This window comes from Python bivittatus, unplaced genomic scaffold (genome assembly GCF_059951505.1).
Source record: "Python bivittatus isolate LINGU-HERP-01145 unplaced genomic scaffold, Pbiv_v1 ctg000020_np1212, whole genome shotgun sequence".
Taxonomy (NCBI): Eukaryota; Metazoa; Chordata; class Lepidosauria; order Squamata; family Pythonidae; genus Python; species Python bivittatus.
Genome location: NW_028277030.1, coordinates 95845891 through 95871579, shown reverse-complemented (window position 1 = coordinate 95871579; position 25689 = coordinate 95845891). Strand labels below are relative to the sequence as shown.

The 25689-nt window shown below is 38.4% G+C and overlaps 1 protein-coding gene across 1 annotated transcript in view; it reads left to right on the top strand.

The window, feature by feature from the left end:
- The window catches only part of LOC148217132 (uncharacterized), a 77526-nt gene extending 59811 nt beyond the window's left edge, over positions 1–17715 (top strand). Inside the window, exon 4 of the mRNA XM_088144543.1 lies at positions 16593–17715. Coding sequence (XP_088000669.1) covers positions 16593–16676 — 84 coding nt within the window. The 3' untranslated portion in view covers positions 16677–17715. The remainder of the gene's footprint in view (positions 1–16592) is intronic.
- The last annotated feature ends 7974 nt before the right edge of the window (positions 17716–25689 follow it).

Here is a 25689-nt window from a genome sequence, read left to right as displayed (position 1 = left end):
ACCAGAGAGAGAGAAAGAGAGAGGGATGGAGGGAGGGAGGCTTTCTTCAGAACCATTTAATTTTTTACCTGATATTTTAAGCTTTAGATGATGTTTATTCACTGAGGATCACTTGCTAACTTTACACTGAAGAGAGAAGCCACAAAATGTCATGTCGTGCAAGGTTGCCAGTTGCTGAATGGCAGATGGTGTTTCATCCCATTTTTACGTAACAGTGCTTACATACAATTCCATTACAAGCAATGACTCAGAATAATTTCACCAGCTGTAAAGCAATATCTAAACTGGAATGAAGGTTACTTCAGAATAATGGACTACTTTTTAAGACCGGCATATTATGCTATGCTTTTTTCACCTCCACTAGTTTAATTTGAATTGAATTCAACTTCCATAGATTTTGACCCTTGACAAATGGACTTTCAAATATCTGGAAGGCATCAGGGTGCCCTTCTGGCTAGACACCAGCTTGGCTTGAAAGTCTGTGAAATACATACATACAAATCCAGACCTTAAGTTTTTCTTAGAAACCCTCCTCTGAATGCCCCTGGCAGAGAAGGACAGAGGTATCTACCTGGGATAGAACCCTTAAGAGCTGTAAACTCAGTGATAGAAAGATTCACCTGAAAGATAGGAAGGTATTTTGATAGATCCTCCAATGGCCAAGGGATTTAGCTCATCAACAGAAGAAGGAAACAAACATCATGGATGGTTTATAGTAGTTAAATTAATGCCTTTATATAAAGTATCTTACAAAGAAAAGTAACCCAAATGAATCCAATAAGAGTGGGTATCTGTGGGTAGGTGGAATTATATAACACCCCCCCCCCCAAGAACATTAAGGCTACAATCCTAAATTCACTGAGGGAATAAATCCTATTGAAGTTAACAGGATTTGCTCCTGTATAAACATGCACAGGATTGCCTTCATAAAAATACTATCTAGTGCTGACATAAAAGACATCAGATGTCAGCACCAAAGGTTGAACAGTATACCAGTTCCTTTTCATTCACTAGCAGTGGATGGAGAGTTTTATGACATAAAAATAACTACACCTTTAGTGGAAGTTAAGCCTGAGGATCGCTCTTGGCAGAATGTTTCCAAAAGAATAAAGCCACACCTACATAGTCAGAGCTATGGTTTTTCCAGTAGTAATGTATGGCCGTGAGAGCTGGACCATAAAGAAGGCTGAGCGCCGAAGAATTGATGCCTTTGAACTGTGGTGCTGGAGAAGACTCTTAAGAGTTCCCTGGACTGCTAGGAGGTCAAACCAGTCAATCTTAAAGGAAATCAACCCTGACTGCTCATTGGAAGGATTGATACTGAAGCTCAAGCCCAGATACTTTGGTCACGTAATGTGAAGAGAGGACTCTTTGGAAAAGACCCTGATGCTGGGAAAGATGGAAGGCAAAAGGAGAAGGGGACGGCAGAGGATGAGATGGTTAGATAGCATCACTGAAGCAATGAGCATGAAACTGAGCAAACTCAGGGAGGCAGTGAAGGACAGGAAGGCCTGGCGCGATATGGTTTATGGGGTCACGAAGAGTCGGACACGACTTAACGACTGAACAACAACAACAACTAACTTAGCAGTATTAAGTTAATATCTACCATCCTACAACTGGGCCTGCAAGCAAACCACAAGCCAGTGGAAACAAGCCAAGATGAGAGAAGTATGTTCTCTGAAACCTGGTGTCAACATCAGTGTGTTGAAATCATCTGAGCCATGAGTCCTTCTTAAGCTTATTGAGTGAGACCTGACGCATCTGAATAAAATGAACCACACAGCATTTCCTATATGTTTCTTATTCAAGGCCTGACTGAGGTGTGAACCCAAGCCTTCCAGATTCAATAATCTCTCCCTTGAACCACAATGGCTTTTGCTTCAGCGAAGGTTGATTAAACTTTCTAACTCTAATATTTGGATTTATAAAATGCAGTGCTGCTTTTTGTTGGAGATGGGCAAGTAGAGCTACCAGAAATGGCTGAAAAAAATCCAGTTGCCTGGTAAATGGAAGCAAAGAGAGGTTTCAGTATCCTTTTGCTGCCATCTAATTGTTGATTGGATTTTTGCAGCCCAGTTGTGCTAGCTGTATTTATAAGAGAACAGCAAAGTATTCTGCTTTATGATGAACTAAAGACTCTTCTATGTTAAGAGGATTTTTTTGGGAGGGGGGGAAATCCCAATTCCAGCTTTATTCAAGTTATTAAATTTGCTCATATATAAGCATTTCATTGCACACACAGATTCATGCCAGTAAAGCCATCAGAGTGAAGTTTACATACGTCCCTCAGTAATTAAACTTCTGAAATGTAGACCCCTCTATCTATACCAAGATACATATTGATTCCAGATTGGGGAGAGAGTGCTTAGAGAAGATATTTTAAGATGATTCTCCTTCCCCAAATGGTCCCACATTTTTTGCTGCTATTGCTACTGCCTCTGCATCTATTGTTTTCCTCTGTCTGCAGTCCAATCAGTAATTCCCAGAAAAAAAGCAGTGCAAACTCTTCTTCCTCATTTTGCCATGTTGCCTTTACTCAGAGAGAACAGGGAGAGAAAGCAAGATGGAAAGGTTTCAGTATCTGACATTGGGACTCTAGTGACATGGCTGTTGGCATAAGGATAAGAACTACTAAAGTCAGCCCTCACCAATATAAATATATATTGATTAGATTGATATCCTGCCTTTATTTTGTGTAACTCAACGTGCTGTGTGTAATGCTCCCTCCTTCTATTTTCCCCACAACAACAACCCTGTGAAGTGGGTTGGGCTAATAGAGGCTAACTGACCCAAAGTTACCCAGCCAGCTTCTGTGCTAATGGAGGACTAGAGCTCACAGTCTCTTGGTTTCTACTCCAGCACCTTAACCCCTACACCAAACTGATTCTCACTAGAAACAGTGTCTCCAAAATGTTTGTATGATTTGACTGGATACAATACATTTCACAAATTAGCAGAAGGCAACTGAAATATTAACTTCCATCAAGATTCTGCCATTACAGAGTTGTTGAATTTTATTTGCTATTGTTTGCCCATCCATCCATCCATCCATCCATTCCAGGTTCTCCTAAAATGTGGAATTTCCTTCTTTTCTGTGAAAAAAGAGAAACTAATTTTCAACATCAGTAGGCATTAATCACAACTGCACATAAGAGAGCAGGTCTGTAGGAACAAAATATTTCTTTTGGAATTTACCACATTGCTTGGCCTCTTAATAATTAAAGAAGTCATGTTACCAAACAAGAACAACTTTTCAATTTACTTTAAAAAGGCGGCATTTGGTAAATCGCCACAGTAGAGTAGAATTTGCAAAACCAAGTTTCGAATTCTAATTAGAAAAGGATGGGGTCAGAGATACAAGAATGTTGTGATTGCAGATGGTGTCTTATGTAAATGAGCACAGTTTTGGTATAGGGGCTCTTTGGGAGTTACAGGACACACTTGCAACATAGTACATTTAGATTTGCTGGGGAAAATTGAGATGTTCTGATCAGCATCTTTAGGCAAGTTTCTGGGTATTAATACAAGAAACAGTGATTTAATGAGTCTAGTCAAGTTCAAAACTGCCATCCCCTCATCTCCTTACTGAGCACCAGAGTTAAGAATGCAGGAAATTATCACTTGCAACAGTCAGCAGACGATCCAAAGTTCGTGTATAAGTGCAAGCAGAAGTGAGTAATCCCAGACAAAGTCATGCTCCAAAAACAGAGTTCAAGTTCAGGCCAAGAATAGCTTCAGTGGCCTCCTTAGCAAACTGTGAGGATGACAAAATGACAACATACACATAATGATGCAATCACTTTAATGTTGTGATTACACTGTCTAATGAAAAAGCACGTCAATCTTGATTTATGCAGATGTGGCTGATATGATGCCCTAGACTCAAGCTAGGCTAACACAGGTGGTTATTAATTATCAAAAAACAGAAGTTTATGATTTTCTCTAATAACACTTTGTCATTGTTGGTATATAGACAAGCAACTGGTTGAACAGGTTAGATTTTTCAAATATCTAGGAGGTTTTTCAGTCCTTCGGAATAAACAGCCCACTTAAATTATGATTCCTCCTTTTCCAAAGAGTATAGCAATGCTTTTAAGACTGCATTCTGCTGCAACTAACCTGTTTCCTCAGTTCCTTTATGGTGTGCAGAGACTCCTTTTCCAGCCTTGCTGCTTATGAAATAATCCATTTCTGACACCCTGATGTGTTCCCTATGGGGCTCAGAGATTCAAGGTCACCCTGCTCCTGGAATAGGGGCCAATGTCTGGCCAATAATGTTACTTGCTTGGCTAAAGCTCAATTTTGTGACCATAGGCCTGCATCCACTAACTCTATTGGATAGGTACTGAGCTAAACAGAAGCAAAATATTTTAATAAACTGCACACTTATGGACTATCACCCGAGTACCTGTTAAGAGCTGCTTTAGACAAAGCCACATGTGTTATTAAGCAGCAAATTGGAGACAGGGTTACAAGGTGAACTCTGCCGAACATTTACAATATATTGGCCTGTTCCATAAATTTCAAGATGCTACCTATCATGTTCTTGAAAGGGGATTACAGTAAAATGCAAGATTCTCATAGAGCCATGTTTCTCAACCTTGGCAATTCAGAATTCCCTAGCCAGTATAGGAGTTGAAGTCCACCCATCTTAAAGTTGCCAAAGTTGAGAAACGCTGTCATAGAGGCTTCTTTAACCAGGTTTGTTAAAAGTGAAAAGAGATTAGGTTAGGTTATGGAAATCTCAATAATTAGATTGTTTTCACTTTCAGAAACCATTTTATCTCCCTTCCTACTAACGTAGGAACTTTCTCAGCCTCTTAATCAAGGCCTTTGTGTGAATTGGAGAAAAGAGCTTACGTACACTTTTGACTGACAATAGAGGAACATCAGAGTGCCCAGAATGGGACTCTCAAGCTCTGGACACATCATTATATTATACTGCAAATTACTTGAAGTCATTTACCCTACTCCTTGAAGTCATTTTGCTGGGCGTTTTGCTGAAGGGAGAGACTATTTTAATCTCTCCCTTCAGCAATTCCAGAGGGCAGATTTCACAATATTCCAGCCAGAAAGTTTTTTTCTACATGGTGCATCTATGGGTCTGAATCTATAAGTGCTTCTACTTCCTGGGGCTTGGCAAGACTTGAGCCTTTCCATCTGACTTGGCCTTGGACTGAACCAGATCCTGACTTTCCGTGTTGTCTGCTGCAATTTCTAAAATAAATAGGACATCAGGCACATCCACAAATTTATTCTCACCTATTAATGTGAAATTCTTGAAGATCTTAACTTTAGTGCTATGATGCAGAAATTACTGTCAGGCCTGCACAGTGTAACCTCAGGTTAGATATGGAATTCCTTAATTGTAAGTGCAATCAGAAAGATGTCCCTTTGGATAAATTTCATAATTGTACATCAGAAGTTCATACTGTTTGGGCTTTGATGGTTTGGAAGCTCCTGAGAAGGCAGGAGCTTCCAAACCATAATAAAATATGATTTATTGCTATATTAGTCAGGAAATCCTTGAAAGAGGGAAATATGTTTCCTGAGCTCAGTTTATTACTTTTAAGATATTTGCTATGCTTGCTGTTGTTATTTAGATTTATATTTTCTCCAGGAGTTCAGGGCAGCTTAAATATGAGGTAAATGGGGCTGAGGGAGAATGACTGGCTCAAAGTCACCCAGGACCTATCCATGGGGGTGGACTAGGACCTGGTCCTCCTGGTCCTAGTGCAGTATCTTACCCTCTGCACCACACGGGCATCATTGTTATATTAAAACTAAGAGTTATGTAGTTATATTTCACATTGTTTTATTAAAAATAATCATGAAACTTCTCCTCAAAGTTGTTATTTCTTGGGACTTCTGAAATACCAAGGGAGATTATTTCAGAACTTCATTCCATTGAAATCCATTTGATTTTTGTCTAGATTTATTAGTGGAACAATTGGTGATATTTTTCAACTTTTGTTTCACTTGAAAGTATGATTTTTTTTTTTTAAAAGCAAAGCCATTGTGGTTGAATTTGAGGTATAATTGAGTAAAATTCCAGACAGCTTTTTTTCCTCTGTACACAGTTTTTCAAAGAAATTGCACATTTTTTTTTCTTCCAGCATGCCTGGAAACCATTCTGACTATCACAGCCACTTCCCATTATGTGAGTGATGTGCCTGTTTTCTTGTCACACAGGTGCTTTAAACCTTTGACTTTATGTAAGGCCCACTGGCATGACAAAAGATACAGAAGAATCAGATGAAGTTAAAAAAAGGGAGGAAGTTTTAAGAAAGACCTATCTGAGGAAGAATACAGAAGAACCTTTAAGATGAACCCAAGGGAATCTATGAAATCATATGGTTAAAATTATTGTATAATCTGCTGATGAGTCATGAAAAACGTTGCTTGAGATTTCAGAGATTTCACATCATTTGAAAATAAGTCTACTTGCCTGTTTTTCTTTTCTTCCTTTTTTTTCTTTCTTTCGTGCACAACTTACTTCAGCAAGAAAGTGACATGTGTTCGGTCCCTACCATCTGTTGCCTGTTTTTCAGAAGTTGTTAATCCATCAAGGGACAATATTCCTTTTGCATCAGCTGCTTGAAAACATATGGTGAAGGTGGTGGAAGTGGCCTCATCAAGTCTTGTTCCTGTGTGGTTTGGCTTGACCGCCCTTGAGAATCCTGGAGAGGTTTGTCACTCAGACCATTACAGTAAAGACAAATAATTTATTAATAATTATTTGACTGGAAGAAAAGAACCAAGAGCTTGTCAAGGATTTTTATGTTCTTAGTCACTAGAGTATGGGAAGATAAGAATTGGATTAACATCTTAACATTGTTCTATTGAACAATTGAATGTGTATTTTTTTTCAAGGGATTATATCTGAATACACTTAAAATTTGAAAATAAACATTCAGGGACAAATTATGTTTCTCCTTTCAGCTATATGAAGCCCATGGATTTGCTAGGACTACATGGGGGAAATATGTTATGACTGCTATAGCATACCAACCTTCAGGGGCCAAGAAATAAGTGCAGTAATTATTTATTCAGGTTTCCAGTTTGGTAATTGGAAAGCAGGAATATGCAAGTATATGCATATATAATAATATGCAAGTGCATGGTTCTAGATGAAAACATTAATAATACAAGCAACACACTGCATGTTAACAAGAAATCCTTCTCTCAAAATAGACATCCATGTACCACAATCCATTTGGAAGACATATTACAAAGGAGAAACCCAGTTTCACTACAGCCTTCCTAAAATCAAACAGTGAATTCACGGTCAACATTCTTACATAGAAGCAACTGTTAATATAACGGTAAAAACCATATGCAGAGTTTGTCAACTATTTATTTGAACAGAACAACCAAGGTCACGAGAAGTGAAAGGGGTTACAAATAGTTCTGATTAACTGAGCATCTCTTTAAAATATTGTCTCACACATTTAGGAAAAAAGCATGGATCTTTGACAATGGATTGTGATTACCATCCTGTTGTCCAGCAGGCCACACTGGTGGGCTTCCAAACACCACTATTAATACACCCATTTATGTGCATTGGTATACTCATTGTCATCTGTAAAATGTTGGAGTGTTTAGAACCGAACAAAATATAATAAAAAGTAATAATGAAACAAACAGTGTTTTGCCAAGCTGCCTTGCTCTAAAGACTTGAAGGAAAAGATATGCACTTTGTTTGCACTGTGCAATTTTAGATTTTGCTTTGTACAGCGAAGCAAATTGTTTAATGCTGAACAGGAGATGGAATATACTGAATTTTGATGTGCCGGAGTAGAGGTGAGACAGCCTAAGATTATATGCGCAGGTTGCAGCAAAGACAAGCACCTGTTACTTTGGGAACTCTGCCAAAAGTTTGGGGATGGATATTGTGCCAAAAGTGTTAAACTTAGTGATCTAAAGATCTTTTGTGGTGTTCTTCAATACAAGTGATTGTTAATACCCATTTCTAGCAGTGCTGTTTAGAGATCTTACTTCTAGTAAGTCAGACCAAAGTGTTTTTTTACCTCTTCAGAAAGATCAAAACAATATTTGGTAAAGATCTGCCTTCCTCTTTATTCTTGCTAGCTGAACAGTCAAGATTTTTAAAAATTATTTATTTACACTGAACCCTCCATGTCATGCTTTTTGGGTGCCCTTGCAGTACTTTGAAATCAGAAAATTAAATGAGAATGCTTTAAAAGTATAACAAAAGTGGAGATTGCCAATAAAATTGTTACTTTTATATATGAAAAGTAGATATTCAGTAGGCAAAACTACTGAACAAAACTACTGGGTAACAAAAGGCGTATTCATTCAGAGTGGTATAAATCAGAGTTTCTCAGTCTTAACAACTTTGAGATATATGGACTTCAACTCCTGAATGCATGCTTGTTGGGGAGTTCTGGGAGTTGAAGTCCACACATCTTAAAATTGCCAAGGTTAGGAAACACTGGTATAAACAACTGCATAGGTAGGGATATTAATAGGATTGTGTCTGCTAATATCACAAATGGCAGAGTTGGCAAAGCTACCAGAGTAGGCTGCAGACATCCAGACCTTTACTAAACAGAAGCAAAGAATTAAGGACTTTCTCTATTCTAATTATTGTCTGGATGTTTCCAGCCCAGATTTGGTTGCTCTGCCAAATTTGCCATTTGCCTAAATGGCATAATTTATTACTCTCCAGATAAGTTGGATGAGAAATCCCATTATTTTCTCCTAGCTTGATCACATTCATCTGTACACTTATGGAAAATGGAAGTTTGTCTGACTTCCTGTTCACGGATATTCTCCAGGTAATTTCCTTGTACATTTATTGAGTGTATGTTGTGTGTAATGTCTCTTTCTGTTTATCCATTTGCTCTTTGTTAATGATTTTCACAAAGAAGCAGGAGCTACTTTTCTACAGATGGTGCTTTGCTGCAATTATTACACTATTGTTCAACATCATACAATAGTGTTCTAATACATTAGTATAAGGGAGCCCTCTAGTGATGACAATGTTATGGTAGTTGGAGATAGCAATAATAGACAATAACACAACATGGCTGCCTCCTGAATGTAAAGTGAGCTGAGACTGAAAAGCAGGACTGGGGGAAAGCACCATGAATGATGCTTAATTCTTTGCTCTCCTGTACATAGTATACAATTGATCTGTAGGTATATGCCTCCCCACCCCCAAAGAGCTTCACTTTCAGTTATAGTGAGTGCTTATTTTATTTTTTATTTAATTTATAATTCTGTTAAAAAATCGAATATTGGAGATCAAAGCTCATTTTATTCAAAATCAGAAAATGCAACCGCCATGTAAATAAGTGTTTCAAGTTAGTTTCCCACCCTTTGCCTTTATACATACTATGATGTCATAATTAAAAGCTTATGGAGATCACTCACCCCACAAGTAGGGGTTGACAACTTGGTGGCTGCAGACCTATGTGGCCAAGATTTATTTTTATTTATTTATTAAATTTATATAGTGTCCTTCTGTATATAGATGGTATCCTTAGGACACCAACATTCAATTTAAAAAATAAATTAAAAATTTTAAATGGCCCAAACCCCAAAAGATGGCTACACCTTTATTTAGGCCATAAAAATATAATTTGCTTTTTAGTTTATTTTTAATTTTAACACCTGCTCTACAGACCACTTGTAGTATCCTCACAGATCACCATTGATCCCTGGGCCAAAAGTGGGAACCATTGTTCTAGGCTGTGGATTCAGACTATGCTTGTTGGCACATTTTATTCCTTCATGCATCAAGGCCAAGGTTGCAACCCTGATTTTCTTCATGCAGATATGATGACTTTTTTCATTTTTAATGTGTCAGACATTCCATATGGTTTTGGGCTGGATCAACTGCTCAACTGAAAGTGGCTATTTGTGGGCAAATAAACTTTCCAATCTAGGAAGGAAAACTTTGGATCTAAGCATTTTGTTTCATTGCAGCTTGCATTAGAATTGTAATAATAAAAAGAGATTCTGTGAGCAAATACAACCATAACTATATGGGGTAGACAAATAATACTATATGTTTGACAAGCTGTGCTGACTATAGTTGATAGGAACTGAAGTCTAATAATCTCTCAGGGCACCACATTGCCTTTCCCTGCAATAGGACACAATGCTGAAAAAGGTCAAGGCTAAATAAAGTTGCAGAGTTTCACTGAATGCAAAGGAATGCTAATCATGTTTAATTTAAGTCTATTAATCTCGGAAGAACTTACACATGATTAACATTTTCTGGACTAGAGAAACATGACAGATCAATATTTTCATGTGGACTGTCTTAAAATAGTGTTTATGCTGGTATCTGGTCATGTTGTCTCATCAAAACAAAGTTTCACTGGAAGGAAAAACAGGAAAGGTATTTTCTCCACTACTTTAATTAACATAAGTGATGAAAGGTACTGTCTGAAGAGCAGTCAAAGTCAGTTGTATCTTCCATTGCCAAGTTGCCAATTGCCACTGAATCCTATTCTTGCAGTCCTTTTTCCTATATTCCTTTGGACAGTGTTATGATGCTTTTTCTATCCTTACAGACATTTGATAGCTGTTCTCAGCCTTCTTGATTATACAGACTAGTTATGATCTGAAGCCAGGCACACCATCCCAGTATAGGAAGTTCTTGCTTACCAACCACTTGTTCAGTAATCGTTCAAAGTCACGACAGCGCTGAAAAAGGAGACTTACAACTGGTCCTTGAAGTTGCGGCCATTGCAGCATCCCTGCAGTCACATGATTACGATTTGGGTGCTTGGTAATTGGCATGCATTTATGACGGTTGCAGCATCCTGTGGTCATGTGATCATGATTTTCGATGTTCCCTGCTGGCTTCCCACAAGCAAAGTCAATGGAGAAGCCAGCAGGAAGTTGCAAGTTACAGTCACATGGCATTGTGCTTAATGACCCACAGTGATTCACTTAACGACCACAGCTGGAACTGACATCATAAGTAGGGTGTGGTGACATGACTTTTCACTTTATGACTGCATTGCAGTGATGGAGTTGCTGGTCCCAACTGCAGTTGGTATGTGAGGACTACTGTAACAACTCTCCTTAAGGAGCTTGTATTCTAGAAGATGGACTTAGCAAGTAGCAACATCTAGGTGATTATGCCTAATAGTGATTGATTGATGGATGGATTGATTGATTTGATTGATTTGAGTTATAAAGCCATCCTGACTCAAGACTGATTCTGGGTGGTGTACAATTAAAACCAATATGATACCTAAAATAGCAGACAAAATAAACAGGAAAAGATAGCTCACATAATGTGAGAGAGACGAATCACAACTAAAATCAACAGCGCATATCAAATGGGCACACTACTGACCTATCCCAGAGCCTGGGGAAAAAAAACACATTTTAAAAGTTTGTTTCAAAGCTTGCAGGGTCAGAGCAATCCAAACCTCCAGGGGAATGCTATTCCAAAGGGCAGGCGTTGCATCAGAGAATATTTCCATATTTCTTTGCCAAGAAAATGACATGGAAATGTTCATGGAATTATTATAAGTTACATTTGACTTGAGGGAACTTTATCTTGTTTTGCTAGCATTTGACTGCAGGTTTGGTGCTGTTCTATGTGCTCTCTTTGGATCTGTAAAGCAAGATTGCAATCATAGCATCATCTTCCTCATTTACAAAATTGTCAAAGTCTCTAAAAACATGGTTTCAATGTTAGCTTATCCCAAATGGGCATCCTCCAGATATGTTAGGACTGCAGATCCTAGAATTCTGGTCATCAGGGCCAAATGTCCCTGCAGGGTGCCAGGTTGGAGAAGGCTTTCCTCTGTGACTTATCTAGCTCACAGTGCCTGGCTGTATTTGTAAAGGAGAGCAATTCTCCAGCTTTGGAAATCAGCATTCAATAGCCTGTGCATTCAGGGGAAGCTTTTTTGCTCGTGCATCTGTGAAATTCCATGAACAGCTTCCTGTTTTCTAGATGCAAAGCAAAGAAGTCCTTAAACAGTAACTCTGAAACATTCAATTTCCTGTTCCCCAGGCAGACCCAGCACCATTCCAAAGGGTTCTTCAAAGAGAATTTGGGAAAGGCGTGGAGGGCTACCACATGGTAGAGAACATACAAAAATATCCTCTGGCTTGCATTTCTGAGGTTCCAAGCTGAGGGAACAAAACTCACCCAGCCTTTTATTCAGGGACTTTTTTGTTGGTGTTAGTAAATTGCACAGTTCCTTCTAAAGAACCCAATATGTCCCCCATCAGATTTTAAACCCTTTCTTCTTCACAAGAACATTAATTTTGTTTAGGAATTCAAAGCTGAATTTCCAGGGTATGCTCCATCAAGGGTAGACAAATAAGCCAACTTCAGTTTCAAAGCAATTCTTTTGATCCTGGAATATTATAATGCTGGTCACTCCAATGGTCCCACTGCCTTGCTGGAGTCCTACCGACTAGAACACCATAGAGAAAGGACTATGGGACTTTGGATGAAAAGCAAACTGTGCAACCTTTAAGGCTCTAACAGAAGAGGATATATGTAGCTCAGGGCTGAACTGTGGAGTCCTTGGAGTTCTCTGAGCTTGGCTGTTTTCTTGCAGATGTTTCGTTATCCAGCTAGGCTATCTCCAGTGCTAGAAGGGAGTGGGGTTTGCTCTTTGTTTACATACAGTAGCTTGCCCTGTCAGTGTTAGTGGGGGTGTTGTTTTCTCCTTGGTAGTTCTAGGGTTTAGTTTGGGCAGTTTAGTCTGAAGTTGTGTTTTTCTTTTTTCAGCTTGTCTTAGGGATGTAGTCTTCTTGATGGTGGTTGTCAGTATATATAAATGCTAATCAGCTAGAACCTCCAGAAACAAAGCAGTACCTGAACCCAAATGGGTAGTCAACATGTCCAGCTGACCACTATCTACTGCAGAACACAATATCCTCTAGAGGGGCCTCAACTATAACATGGACAACACTAATCAGCTAGAATTCTGTGCAGCTTTAGAAGCAGCATTAAAACCACAGGACTTAACACAGAGACGCAAGAAAACATAAGGCAGACAATCATACCACAGATCAGAAGAACACAGAATCAGAACCAACTCAAAGCAGAGGACAGAGCAGCCCTCAAAAACCTAAAGAAAAACCAAACCATCATCATCTTCCCAGCAGACAAAGGCCAAACCACAGTTATCGTGGATAAATCACAATACATACAAAAAGCCAAAAAAATATTGGAGGACAAAAGAAAACTATGTCCCAGTTAACACTAACCCAATACAGAAACTAGACAACTTGATCAAGAGAACCCTTAACAACCTAATCAAGAAAGGCCATATCACAAAAGAAGAACAGTAGTAGATGAAAAACAGTAGACCCATCCTCCCACACTTCTATGGATGACCAAAAATACATAAGCCCAACATACCGCTCCAACCTATTATATCATTACCAGTGACCCAACATACAACATAACGAAAGAACTAACAAAAAAGCTTGGACATCTCACAGAGGGGAGTGAATATTCTATCAACTCCCTACTACAGTGTCTCCAGAAAATCAAAGATGTACAACTAGATGAAGATGAAATTATGGTCTCATTTGATATCACAGTACTATTTACATCCATAAACCAGAACTAGCAAAAGAATCCATGTCAGCAGTACTGCACAACACACGTGACCTAACCAAATACCCCAAGATTGAAATACCCGGAATCATGGACCTCATCAACCTCTGCCTCACTACCTATTTTCAGTTTGATGGACAAATATACCAACAAATCAGAGGAACACCCATGGGGTCACCACTGTCAGGACTCATAGCAGAGATTGTAATGCAGCATCTAGAAACTATAGCACTTCTACGCATACAACCAAAAGTATGGATCCAGTATGTAGATGACACCTTTGTCGTAATAAAAAAGAAACAACTAGAGAAGACACATGAAACTATCAACAACAGCTTCAAAGGAATAAAATTCACTAGAGAAGAAGAAAACAACATACTACCCTTCCTGGATATCCACATCAGCAGAGGAAATAACAGCAAATTAGAAACACAAGTCTATCGAAAAATAAGTCACACTAAGTACTCCATTAGCAAAGTAACAACTCAACCTCCCACAAGAGCAGCTATTTTGTTGTTGTTGTTCACTCAAGTCATGTCTGACTCTTCGTGACCCCATGAACCATATCGCGCCAGGCCTTCCTGTCCTTCACTGCCTCCCTGAGTTTGCTCAGTTTCATGCTCATTGCTTCAGTGATGCTATCTAACCATCTCATCCTCTGCCGTCCTCTTCTCCTTTTGCCTTCAATCTTTCCCAGCATCAGGGTCTTTTCCAAAGACTCCTCTCTTCGCATTAGGTGACCAAAGTATCTGAGCTTGAGCTTCATTATCAGTCCTTCCAATGAGCAATCAGGGTTGATTTCCTTTAAGATTGACTGGTTTGACCTCCTAGCAGTCCAGGGGACTCTTAAGAGTCTTCTCCAGCACCACAGTTCAAAGGCATCAATTCTTCGGCGCTCAGCCTTCTTTATGGTCCAGCTCTCACAGCCATACATTACTACTGGAAAGAGCAGCTATGTAAGAACGTTATTCAAATGAGCGCAAACACACTGCAGCAACCCAGAACAGCAGAAAAAGGAAACAGACCACCTATACAACATCATCCAACAAAATGGATATCCACTCAACTTTATCAAAAAGTGTCTGACCACTCAACCTACTACAGCACAACCAACACCAGCTATGAAAAGGATAACACTGCCATACATCAGAAACATCTCAGAAACGACCAACAGACTATTACAACTGCATGGCATCTCTGTAGCACACAAAACAACTAAAGCCTTCCAAAACATCTTAGGTAAACCAAAAGACCCAGTAGCCCAAGAAGAAAAAACAGGTGTCATCTACAATGTACAGTGTAAGGACTGCAACAACCACTATGTGGACGGACAGGCAGAAGCCTAGCAGAGCGTATCCATGAACACCAACTAGCAGTCAGAAGACACAATGAAAACTCCTTAATCTCACAATACATGGACAGACTTAACCATAGTTTCAACTGGGAAACTGTCAGCATCTTAGACCAAGTTAAATCCAAAAATGCAAGGGAATTCCTGGAAGCCTGGTATTCAGACAAATCAGCCATCAACAGGCACATAGAGATAAACATCTACACACTATTCAAAGGAGACAATAAAAAGGAAAGAAAAAGACCAGAACATCTCCTCACCAGCAGTCATCACCTAGATAAGCAGAGATTAACACCAGGATTAACACCAGACAAACAATCAAGCAGCAAACAATAACCTAATCAAGGAACTACCAAAGAGAAAACAACACCCCCACCAACATTGACAGGGCAAGCTACTGTATATAAACAGGGAGCAAACCTCACTCCCTTCTAGCATTGAAGATGTTACCTAGCTGGGTAACAAAATGTCTGCAAGAAAACAACCAAGCTCAGAGAACCCCAAGGATTCCACACTTTAAGGCTCTTTTCCACCCTTACTCTGTTCACCACATCTAAATTAGGATTGATGGCATCCATAATAAAACCCAATGTCATTTTGTTGTCACTTGTCGCCACCTCTCTTCCCTTCCCACAGACATCCATGACAAGATAGGTATTCAAACATCTCCAGTATCCTGCCAATTTTGGAACAGAGTCTCCATACTCTATTGCCATCTTTAACTCTGAAGGAGGCAGAAAGCACAGATATACCCTCTGTAATATGATGAAGACTGCCTAATCCATAAACCAGTTTGTTGTTTTTTCTGTGGGGCCCAGTTTAACACTGAGATGAAACTCTGCATCTCCTGATTCTTAAAGGCAGCAGCAATTTATCTATCTATCTATCTATCTATCTATCTATCTATCTATCTATCTATCTATCTATCTATCTATCTATCTATCTATCTATCTATCACATTTGTATGCCGCCCATCTCCCCCAATGGGTGACTCTTGCATTGGGAAATGATTTGATCAAGGTACTTTCCAGCGAAATGCAATTGCTTACAGATACTTCCCTTTCTGAAGAACTATGGTAATACAGTATATGATACCAACACCTTTTATTTCAGTTCAAAAATAGATAACATAATGAATAGGAATGTCAATTTTTCATTTAAACCAAATGACAGACTAATGAATCTGGAAAACATCTCAGTATATATTTGTAATACATTTTCACAGGGAACATGCGTCTTACGTGACACATTTGTGTAGGTTGTATATAAAAATAAATTGCTTGCCATGTGCTGCACTCACTGATGCAAAAGAGCAGGCAGTTGAGATCCGACAAATTGCTCACCTCATCCAATATTTCTGGAAATGCAACAAATCCCCAAGTCATCAATGACTTTTAGATTAGCCATTAGATCCTGATTTGGTCAAGGGCCTGAATCCTACTCAAAGCCCATGCAAAATAAGAGTCTATTTTTATGTTCCTTAGGGGATATTGATGCTAAACTGGGTTGTGGAATCTTGGTCCTTGTCTTTTCCTATGGTTGGAAGGAGTGGATTTTTTTAAGTGGTTGTATTCTGTTCTCCAGCTCTGGTTAGCTGCTCAGCCTATGTCAGCCTTGTCTTTCAGGCTACCAACTAAATACTTGTTTATTTTATGTTGACAGGGCAAAGCAAGTCAGCCACATCTCCCAGATCCAAGATATCTCCTGGATGTCACTGGATTGGAGGGCAAATGTTCCTCACCCTAGCCTAGGCTGAAACTGCAGCATTGTTACTTAAGGCTGACAGCCCTCACATATATTGCATCAAACCTGGGTCCGGTAACTTGATGATTTGCAACTTTATAAACAACTTGTACTCGTGCATAGTGTTCCATGCAGAGAACCCAGAAAGAAGAAATCCTAATCACTGCACATGAAATAATATGGTAAATAATAGATTATTTACAAGTAGCTTTGATTCATTGGTTCCTGATGCTTTTGTGCTTGGAAATTCACAACTTCCTTTCACATTTCTTGTGTGTGAAAATCTTGACTATTGTAAAGTGTAAATAGTCTCTGGGGTTCATTAAAGGAAGTTAGTGAGCTTTTGGGCCCCACCAAAACGTTTAAAGCTTAACTAAACAGCCAAAGCAGATATTCTTATAAATAACTTCCCATTTTTTTATTAAATCTGATGATGTAATACCTATTATCTATCTATCAATCAAATCAGGGATTAGCAGTTTGCTTTTACAGATGCTGAAACTTTTCTGTGTTATATTATTCAATTATTTCTCTTTAAAAATCTTTGTATAATGTACTCTGCAAAAGAAGGTATAATGGTCTCAACAGTGCTCTTTATTTACAATTGTAGCATTTTAAAAGCTATCTGCTATGCCTCCCAAACTGTTCTTTAATGCCATTACAGGTTTATATTCCTTATGCTCATATGCATTGTTTGTGTTTGAGACACTTGTACTGCACAAAATCTTACCATTTATCATCTCATAGAGATAGTCAGGTTGAATCTCCTTGGTTAGCTATTGCAAACATATTAATAAATGCTATTACCTTTATGGGAATGCATGAAATTAAAAAATATATATTTTTACTTTTTCTCCCTGTACATTCCATTACGACAATCCTGAATCCTGGCTATTGCTGTTGCTTTGGCCACTCGTATTAGAGTGTTTATTTGAGTGAAGTTCTTCAGTCTTGTAGTTCTGACTAAATTAAAAATAATTTTTGAACATTTTTCCATTACATTGCTTGCTTTCTTAGCCAGATCATTAATAAGCATATTAGACCTTTGGCCTGTGTAAAATTGACTGTTTAATCATATAATTTCAATGTGTCTGTGCACGTATGCCTGTGCTGTGTGCTTACCCATTATTAAATGGAAGTATCTTTCTTCTTGAGCTCTGATCCAGGAATGTCTTAAAGATGTTGGACGCCTCTCAAGTATACCTGTACATCTGACACTGTACACAAAAATAGTCTTTAGCTTACGATTTCTTCTATTCCTCTCTATTCTTGTTCCCTGTAGTTGTGTTGGGATTAAAACTCAGGAACTACTAGCCAGCATGGGAAATGTGTCTTCTAATAATGGAAGAAGAAGTAGTATCAACACTTTTGGAGGGCATGAAGTTAGAAAAGAGTAATGTATTTACTTATTCATATCTATTCATTCACTACAATCTCTCCCCTGCCTGTTTCTGTATGTATGTATATCATTCAATATTGCAAAAATTTTACAATCTATGGAAGATTATAACCAGCTAGTCCTATCCAGCAGATTGTAAGCAGAAGAACAGTTCAAAGTGTTAAAATTGTTACAAAATGATGCAGTTTTAAAATGCTACATGTGGTTTGTAAGCAGGTATGGAAAACACAGGAGTGGAAATTTATATTCCATTATCAAAAAAGGGCAGTACTAAAGAGCACTCAAACTACCAAACAATTACACTTATCTCATATGCTAGTAAGATAATGCTCAAAATTATCTGCAATCCAGACTTCAACAATGCATAGAAAAGATCTGCCACGTGTAGAAACTATTCAAGAAGCAAAAACTACACAGATGTCAGTGAGTATTTTTAATGCCACTCTGGGGTAAACTGTAAGATTTTCCTACCCTGATGGAATTATTTCAAACATTTGTTTCCATGGGTGTCCACAGGGTATGGTTACTAAAGTCAAGATGGTAACCACAATGGTATGAATTCCACCTGTTTTTTATGTGTTGCATCCCAAGTTTCTTGCCACCTGGACTATGTTACCATTAAGCCATGACCACCTACTCTCCCTTCATATGTTTCTTAGCCTCCTCCCAGAAAAAGCTACTCTACTGCTCAATATTAAAGAAAAGAGGGAGAGAATGTAAACAAGTAGTGCCAACCCAACGGAAGTAGGTGGAGAAGTTGAACTGGTAATAGATTTTACCTTCCAAGGTTCAAAAATTCACAGAGATGGTGACTGTCATAAAATAAAAAGAAATCTATTACTTGAGAAAAAGACAAGATGTCTTGACAAAATAAAAAAGTGCAGGGGCATTACACTGACAACAAAGGTACATATTATCAAGGCCATGTTTTTTCTAGTTGTAACATACAGCTGTGAAACCTGGACCATCAGAAAGGTTGAACAAACACAAATGAATGCCTTTGAATTATGCGCTAGAGAAAATAGTTGAGAATATCTTGGACCACAAGAAGAACAAATCAGATAGTACTGGATGAAGTAAAGCTTGTTCACTAGAAGCACTAAAAATGAAGTAAAACCTTAAATATTTTGGACACATAATACAAAATCATGAGTCACTGGAGAAGACCCTAATGCTTGGAAAAACCAAAGGCAAAGAGGCTGACAGAAGAAAAAGTGGCTATATACGATCACTGTTGATATAAGCACAAACTTACAAGATCTTAAAGAAGCAGTCACTGATAAACTGTCCTGGAGAAATGATGCCCATTTAGTCCTGAAGAGTTGGAAGCAACAACAACAACAACAGAAGTTCAGAATGCAGCAATTCAGTTGACAGAAGGGCCAGTTACAAGGTATATGCAACAGTGGTTTTATTGGCAACCAATTCATTTCCAGGCACAACTCAAAATGCTAGTTATGGCTGACATTCTGCAATGGCCTGGGAGCAGGTTACCACTTTGTTCCTAGACTAGAAAGAACCACCCCACCAATGTGAAATGCATTTGGCAGAGATTCTGGTGAGACCCTGTGAAAGTTCTTTGCTTTCCAAGGACTGGACACACCACAGCGTAGCAGATCTGCACACAGTACTTTATTGCAGCACACACCTTCCCCAACAACAGGCTATTGCTCTGGGTTAACTCTACCTCTCTAGGCCTTGCAAGTTGATGTTGCCACATAAATACATCTTTAATACTCAGTCCTTTATACTCAGTCCTTTAACACTCAGTCCAAACAGAAGCCTCAAAGTCCGTAAAGTGGCATACAACCTTTGCCTCCTTCCAAAAGTTCTTGCGCTATTTGGGATGAGGTGCTGCCTCAGTGTCATTGCTCCTTTTCTGGTTGCTGCCAAGCTCCAAGCTCTGCTCTTAAGCAGTGTCGCTTTTGAGCAGCTGAGCTCCCAAGCCAAGCTCCAGGCAGGAATCCCACCAGGCTATGCTGCTTAGCATGGCCTGTGTTCCTGGCAGTTGACTGATAGTCCTCTTGCCTGCCTGTAATACTGTCAATCTCCAGAAATTGCCTCTTGCTTCCTCACCTGCTTGCTGTTTTCCTATCTCCTTTTCTCCTACACACCCACACACACTTTGTCTTAGCATTTGCTTTTTTAAGCTAAGGGCCTGGGTGGGGTGAGGCTGCCTCTGGACAGCATGTCCTTGAAAACACCAGGGTGTGGCTCAGTTAGCCAGGCAGCTGGACCTTGGATGCTTGTAAGTAAACATGTGAGTGAGTGAATGAATGAATGAATGCATGAGCCCATTTCTCAGGTTTCTGGGACTGTAATTTTTTACAGCCCTTTGGAAAAAAGCATGAGCTGTGCTAGGCCTTGGGGAAGTGGGGTGGGAAGCATTTCTGTCTGGCTGCAGCTGCTTTTCAACAGTTTGGGGCAAATTGAAGTCCTCAAGAACTTTAAACCGCAGAGACTGCCAAACTGGGGATGGAATTCAGTAATTCAGAAAGAAGTTCAGTCCCTGGGAAATAGCCTCTACATAAAATGCCTTCAGAGTGTCTTCGGTATTCATACTTTGCCATAACTTAGCTTCTATTAGATGTCAGTTTGGGAACAATTTCAAGAGCTTGAAGATAAGCAGAGCAAATCTGTCTTTAAAAGTATCCAAAGAAAGAATCCCGGAAGTTCTTTGAATCTTGTGTTTACTTGGGATAAACTTTTGTTAACCAAATGATTTCTGCTTATTGCATGCTCTTCCAGTGCACATTCTGTTTCATTGTTTATTATAATAGACTTATTGTATATGGAATCAAGGAGCTGGCTAGAACTCTAGGTGTTCATAAATAAAAGAAAACAGAGAGACACTGCTGTCCCTAAATGGAAATGATTTTAACAAAGGAAGTGGATCCAATGGAAAGCTTTGTAGATTATTAACACTTCATCTAAAGTTGCTGGTTGTTCAATAGTAAAGCTCAACGATTTTCAGCAGTTCTCCCTTCTCTTTAAAACAGGACGTAAAATGGGCAAGATTCGAGGCTTACTGTGTAGTGTAGATTGCAACAGCTAGGAATCAAAACTTCCAATTTCATTCTCCAACATTTGAATTTCAAACAAAATATTTCCACATCATTTCTGTGGAAAGGTGTGCATTTTACTAAGCGTTAATTTTTTGAAAAATCAGTCCAGACGATCTTCTCAGACATTCCTAGCAACATAAGACTGAAACTTTCTGACATATTTCAATATCTCTAGATTGGGCAAAGGTTTATAAATAATAATAGTAATAATAACCATATTGTTTAAACATATAAATTATTTTACTGCCTCTTCTCAGTCATTTTTCTTTGAACACAATAGTGAGGACTTCTGGTACTTTTTTGTCTACATAGCATACATTTTTTCTACTGATTTGCTCATAACATATAATAAATGTCAAGGTGTTTTATACATCTAATTAATTTTTTGTCTCAGCACTGAAGTAATAAATACAGATCTATAATTCCTTGGATGACCCATGCTGACATTTAAGACAGAAAAAAATTTGAATTTATTATTTTTAGTTCTTTAATGTAGGTCCAAAGCTTCTTTTTTCACATACATTTTCCAGTGTTCTGTGATGTACATTACTTATATGAATAGCCCAAGAGCTATTTAATTTACTAATGGATTTAGATGTTAATGCAGCCTCTTTTAATATTTCACTTTTGACAGTTTGTTAGCTTAGCTACCTGAAAAAATGTAGTCAGAATATTTATCTACTATTTTCCTGTGGTGAAGACTAATAGTTGAAAGCTTAATTTGTTAATGTTTAGTTTTTTTTTTCTTTCTTATGATAGAATAAACACTATTTTATATTAATTCCTTTTAGTCATTCATATCTGTAGGTTTTAGGACATTGTAAACATTCTCTTGATTTGTTTTGCACTACAATCTTTTGATGAGCCATCTTGCCTAGGAACATTATCATTGTATGTTATTATAGCAGATAAAACATTCAAATCATTTTATAATCTTCATCTTCATAACAACTTTGTGAGATAGACACAGTGTGCAGATGAGCAGTTAAATTGGAGAAAGTGTGATTTATGTAATAATTACTAGGCAGAATATGAAGATGAAAGCCCTCTTTTGTTTTTCCTTGTTAGCAATGTGATATTACCTCTTCAACTGTGAGGATCCCAGGACTAGAAGATAATTAAGTTGTATTGGACATATAATGTCCTGCTTGGGATGCAACATTTTAAGAAGAACATTAACAAACTATGGCATATCCAGAATAGGGTAGCCAGGAATACAAAGGCTTAAAACAAAATGATAAAGAAAAGGTTGCTTATATTTAGCGTGGAGGAGAAATGAGAGGAGATGCCATCAGTCTTCAGATATCTCAGTTCACTGCAGTGAAGGCTGCAGCTACAGCTTCTTTGTCAATATGCAGCTTCCTATATCTGCAAACCTGGAGGGCCGTGAAAGAGGAAGGGGCACCTCTAAGTCAGCCTCTGCACTAGCAGTGACCCTGAGAAGCCACTGGACATCAGCAACAACACACCCAAGGACCATCACTCTCCACATTACTTGTCTGGACTCTTGGCCTACTCTTGGGCTATCATCGCCCATCATTCTGCAAGTCAAACAAAGCACCAGTGAAATGCAAATGAGTCTAGTCAGAAAAAAGGAAACACATGAAAACATTTGCCCAGATCAGAGTCTGACTGACAGTCATAAGGGATGGAGTCTCCAGCTCCTATATCAGCCCTCCATCTAAGTTGAATCACTGTTGATGCAATAGCCCTGTTACAGCTCCTAGCAATAAGACAAAACCTTTCTCAATCTGCCAGTTAGCTATCTGGCTTCTGCTTCTATACTTCAGTGTCAGATGTGCTACTGTCAAATACAGATGTGCCAATGTCAAATAGTTTATACATTAATTTCTTCTAATCCTTAGGTAAAATTTGCTTCCTCATAACTTTTACACTGTTCACCCCTGAAATCAATAATCTTTTTTCACAGTGGATGCCGACATAAGATCCTGCCTAATAAAAACTCACATTCTTTCATGCTTACTTGGAGATGATCCTTTGTCTCTTCCTTCTCCTCCATATTTCCATATATAGGCAGAACTGCCTATTGATAAGAGAAGCAGCTATTGCATTGTATATTGGACTGAGTGGATGGAGGAGAGGGTTGCAACATTGGAATAACATGATTCCATGATTTACAGACAACATCCTCCATTAAGGTCACCTTTTACTATAGAACCACCAGTTCTAACAGGAAAACACTCCTGTTTTGCAATGGATCCTGCCGTTCCATTGCAACAATAATGGGTGTAGGGTTGAAAACAATTCAGCAATTTAGCTAGTAACAAAATGTGCAGTACCCAATAGCCACTTTTCCTCTCAAGATTTACTTCCTCGATTCAGATGTTGTCTGACATTAGAAAGAATTTTGCTTGTTATCTAATCTTGTATCAACAATAGCAAAGGCTGATACTTTTTTTTTTCTTTGGCAGTAATGGTTTCATGATCTGTAAAATCCTCAGTAGAAAAAGAAATAATTCTTTATTGTTCATAAAAGCTTGTTTGGCTAAGCACCTTGGAAGAAGAAGTGCAAAGAGGCATAAGAAACTGCTTAATAAAGAGCTAAAATCCTGAAAACTTTTTAACATGTTGTGGGGATGAGTCTTCATCACACTGATCTGTGCTATTAAAACTGTATACTATTTAGCCTTTTTAATGTGATCGCTAGCAGCAATTTATGCATCATTAGCCAAACTGGCAGTTGATTTATTAAGTATGAAGATACACATTCACTAGGTTCTATCGTGCTGCTCAACAACAAGATCAAAGCCAGCTGAGAAGAATTCTGAACCTTAAAGTTGAGTGAATCATCTTCCCCAGCCATTTCCTTCCTTATTAACATTGCAGCAGGTATTGGGTAGACATTTCTGTGAAATGGTTGAATGAGTGGGGTCCTCAACTACTATGCATTTATCTTTTGGGAGAAGTACTGAGAGTTTATGACAATAATGTGATTGCTCAATCCTTAATGGGCTTTTGCCTGGGCCAATAATTTTGGCCACTGAATTTTTTTTTAAAAAAAAATTCAATTCCACCTAAAATTAATTGAATTATTCACCACTGACATTACTTGTTGCCAGTTCACATCAATATTGGAAGTATTCTAAGATCTATCGGCTATTGAGAGTTGTGGTAGTTAGGGTTCCACATCCTACATCTCCCCTAAAGAATAACAGAAACTAAGGAAACTAATGTTGTCCACCCCACCTGATACCTCCAAGATGTGCTGGAACTTCAAATCCTAGAATTCCTATTCAGCATACCATTATGGTATGGTATGGTATGGTATGGTATGGTATGGTATGGTATGGTATGGTATGGTATGGTATGGTATGGTATGGTATGGTATGGTATGGTATGGTAGGCAATTGCTTTAGATCTAGAGGATGAGAAGGCTGTGCTGGTGAAAGAGCATTAAAATGGAAAAAAAGAAAAGAAACAGGACAGTTTTGCTTGCCAGGAGCAATTCTAGTTGCCTTCCTTATGTCACATGTTACAGATTAAGGCCAGGCCAAGCCAATGTCGTACAATTAGGTAAGTGGAAGGCAACTCTAGTCATGGAACTCAAATCCACAACCTGGCCTATCTTGAAAAATTGCAGAGCCAAATCATTGTTCCAAGACAATGTTGAGGCAGAGCATTAGTCATGTGGGTCCTCAGAGAGAAAGAAAAATGAAATAAGAATAAATCTTGCAATGCTACATAATAAATGAGATAAAAACTCAAAATAGAGATAGAATGAGCACAGTCTCAGCAAAGTTGAAGGGCCAGGACTAAACAGGTAAACAACCAACTAAAGTTTTGTGGATTTTATTTTTCTTTGTTTATGTAAAGCCAGGTGTCCAGAAAAGATTCATTTATATATGTCTGGCTGTATGTATACATTTATTTGCATTTATTTCTTTATTGTATTTGAAGGCTGCCTCTCCTGCTATGATTTCTGAAATAGTTTCTAATTAAAATGAGGATAAAAATACATTCATAATGTTAATGCAACATTGCAAACAGGTAATGTAAAGATGAGAATAAAGAAATAAGTTGAGGAAACAACTTCTATTTGTCTCAATGAACACCATAAAAATGTGTGTCTCGGGGGCGGGGGGGGGGAATGGTGGGAAAGACTAGGCATGACTACCTTAAACTACTTATCACTAATTGTTGTTTATCTCCCACAAAGGAAAAAAGATATTCTGTGAAAAGTCTCTGCTAATGACCCCACCAAGTACCTTCCAGATTCTTTTGACTTGAACTCTAGTAACCCGTTAAACAATGAAGGCACCAGGTAGGGGAAGGCTGATGTCATCAGTTGGGTAGGCACATGAGAATATCATGCTTTATGTTTTTATTTAGAAATGTATATGCTATTCTTGCAGTGTCTTTTCACCAGTGACTCACACCAGTTTTACACCACAATACTGTGTAGTTAAAATACATTTCAATAAGCAGTACAAAGTGGCAGCTATAGAGTGATCAGGGATTTTACTGTATCCATTTGTACTGATTCATGATGGGTTTCTGTTTCTGTTTTATGCTGTGTATTCTTTTTGTTAAA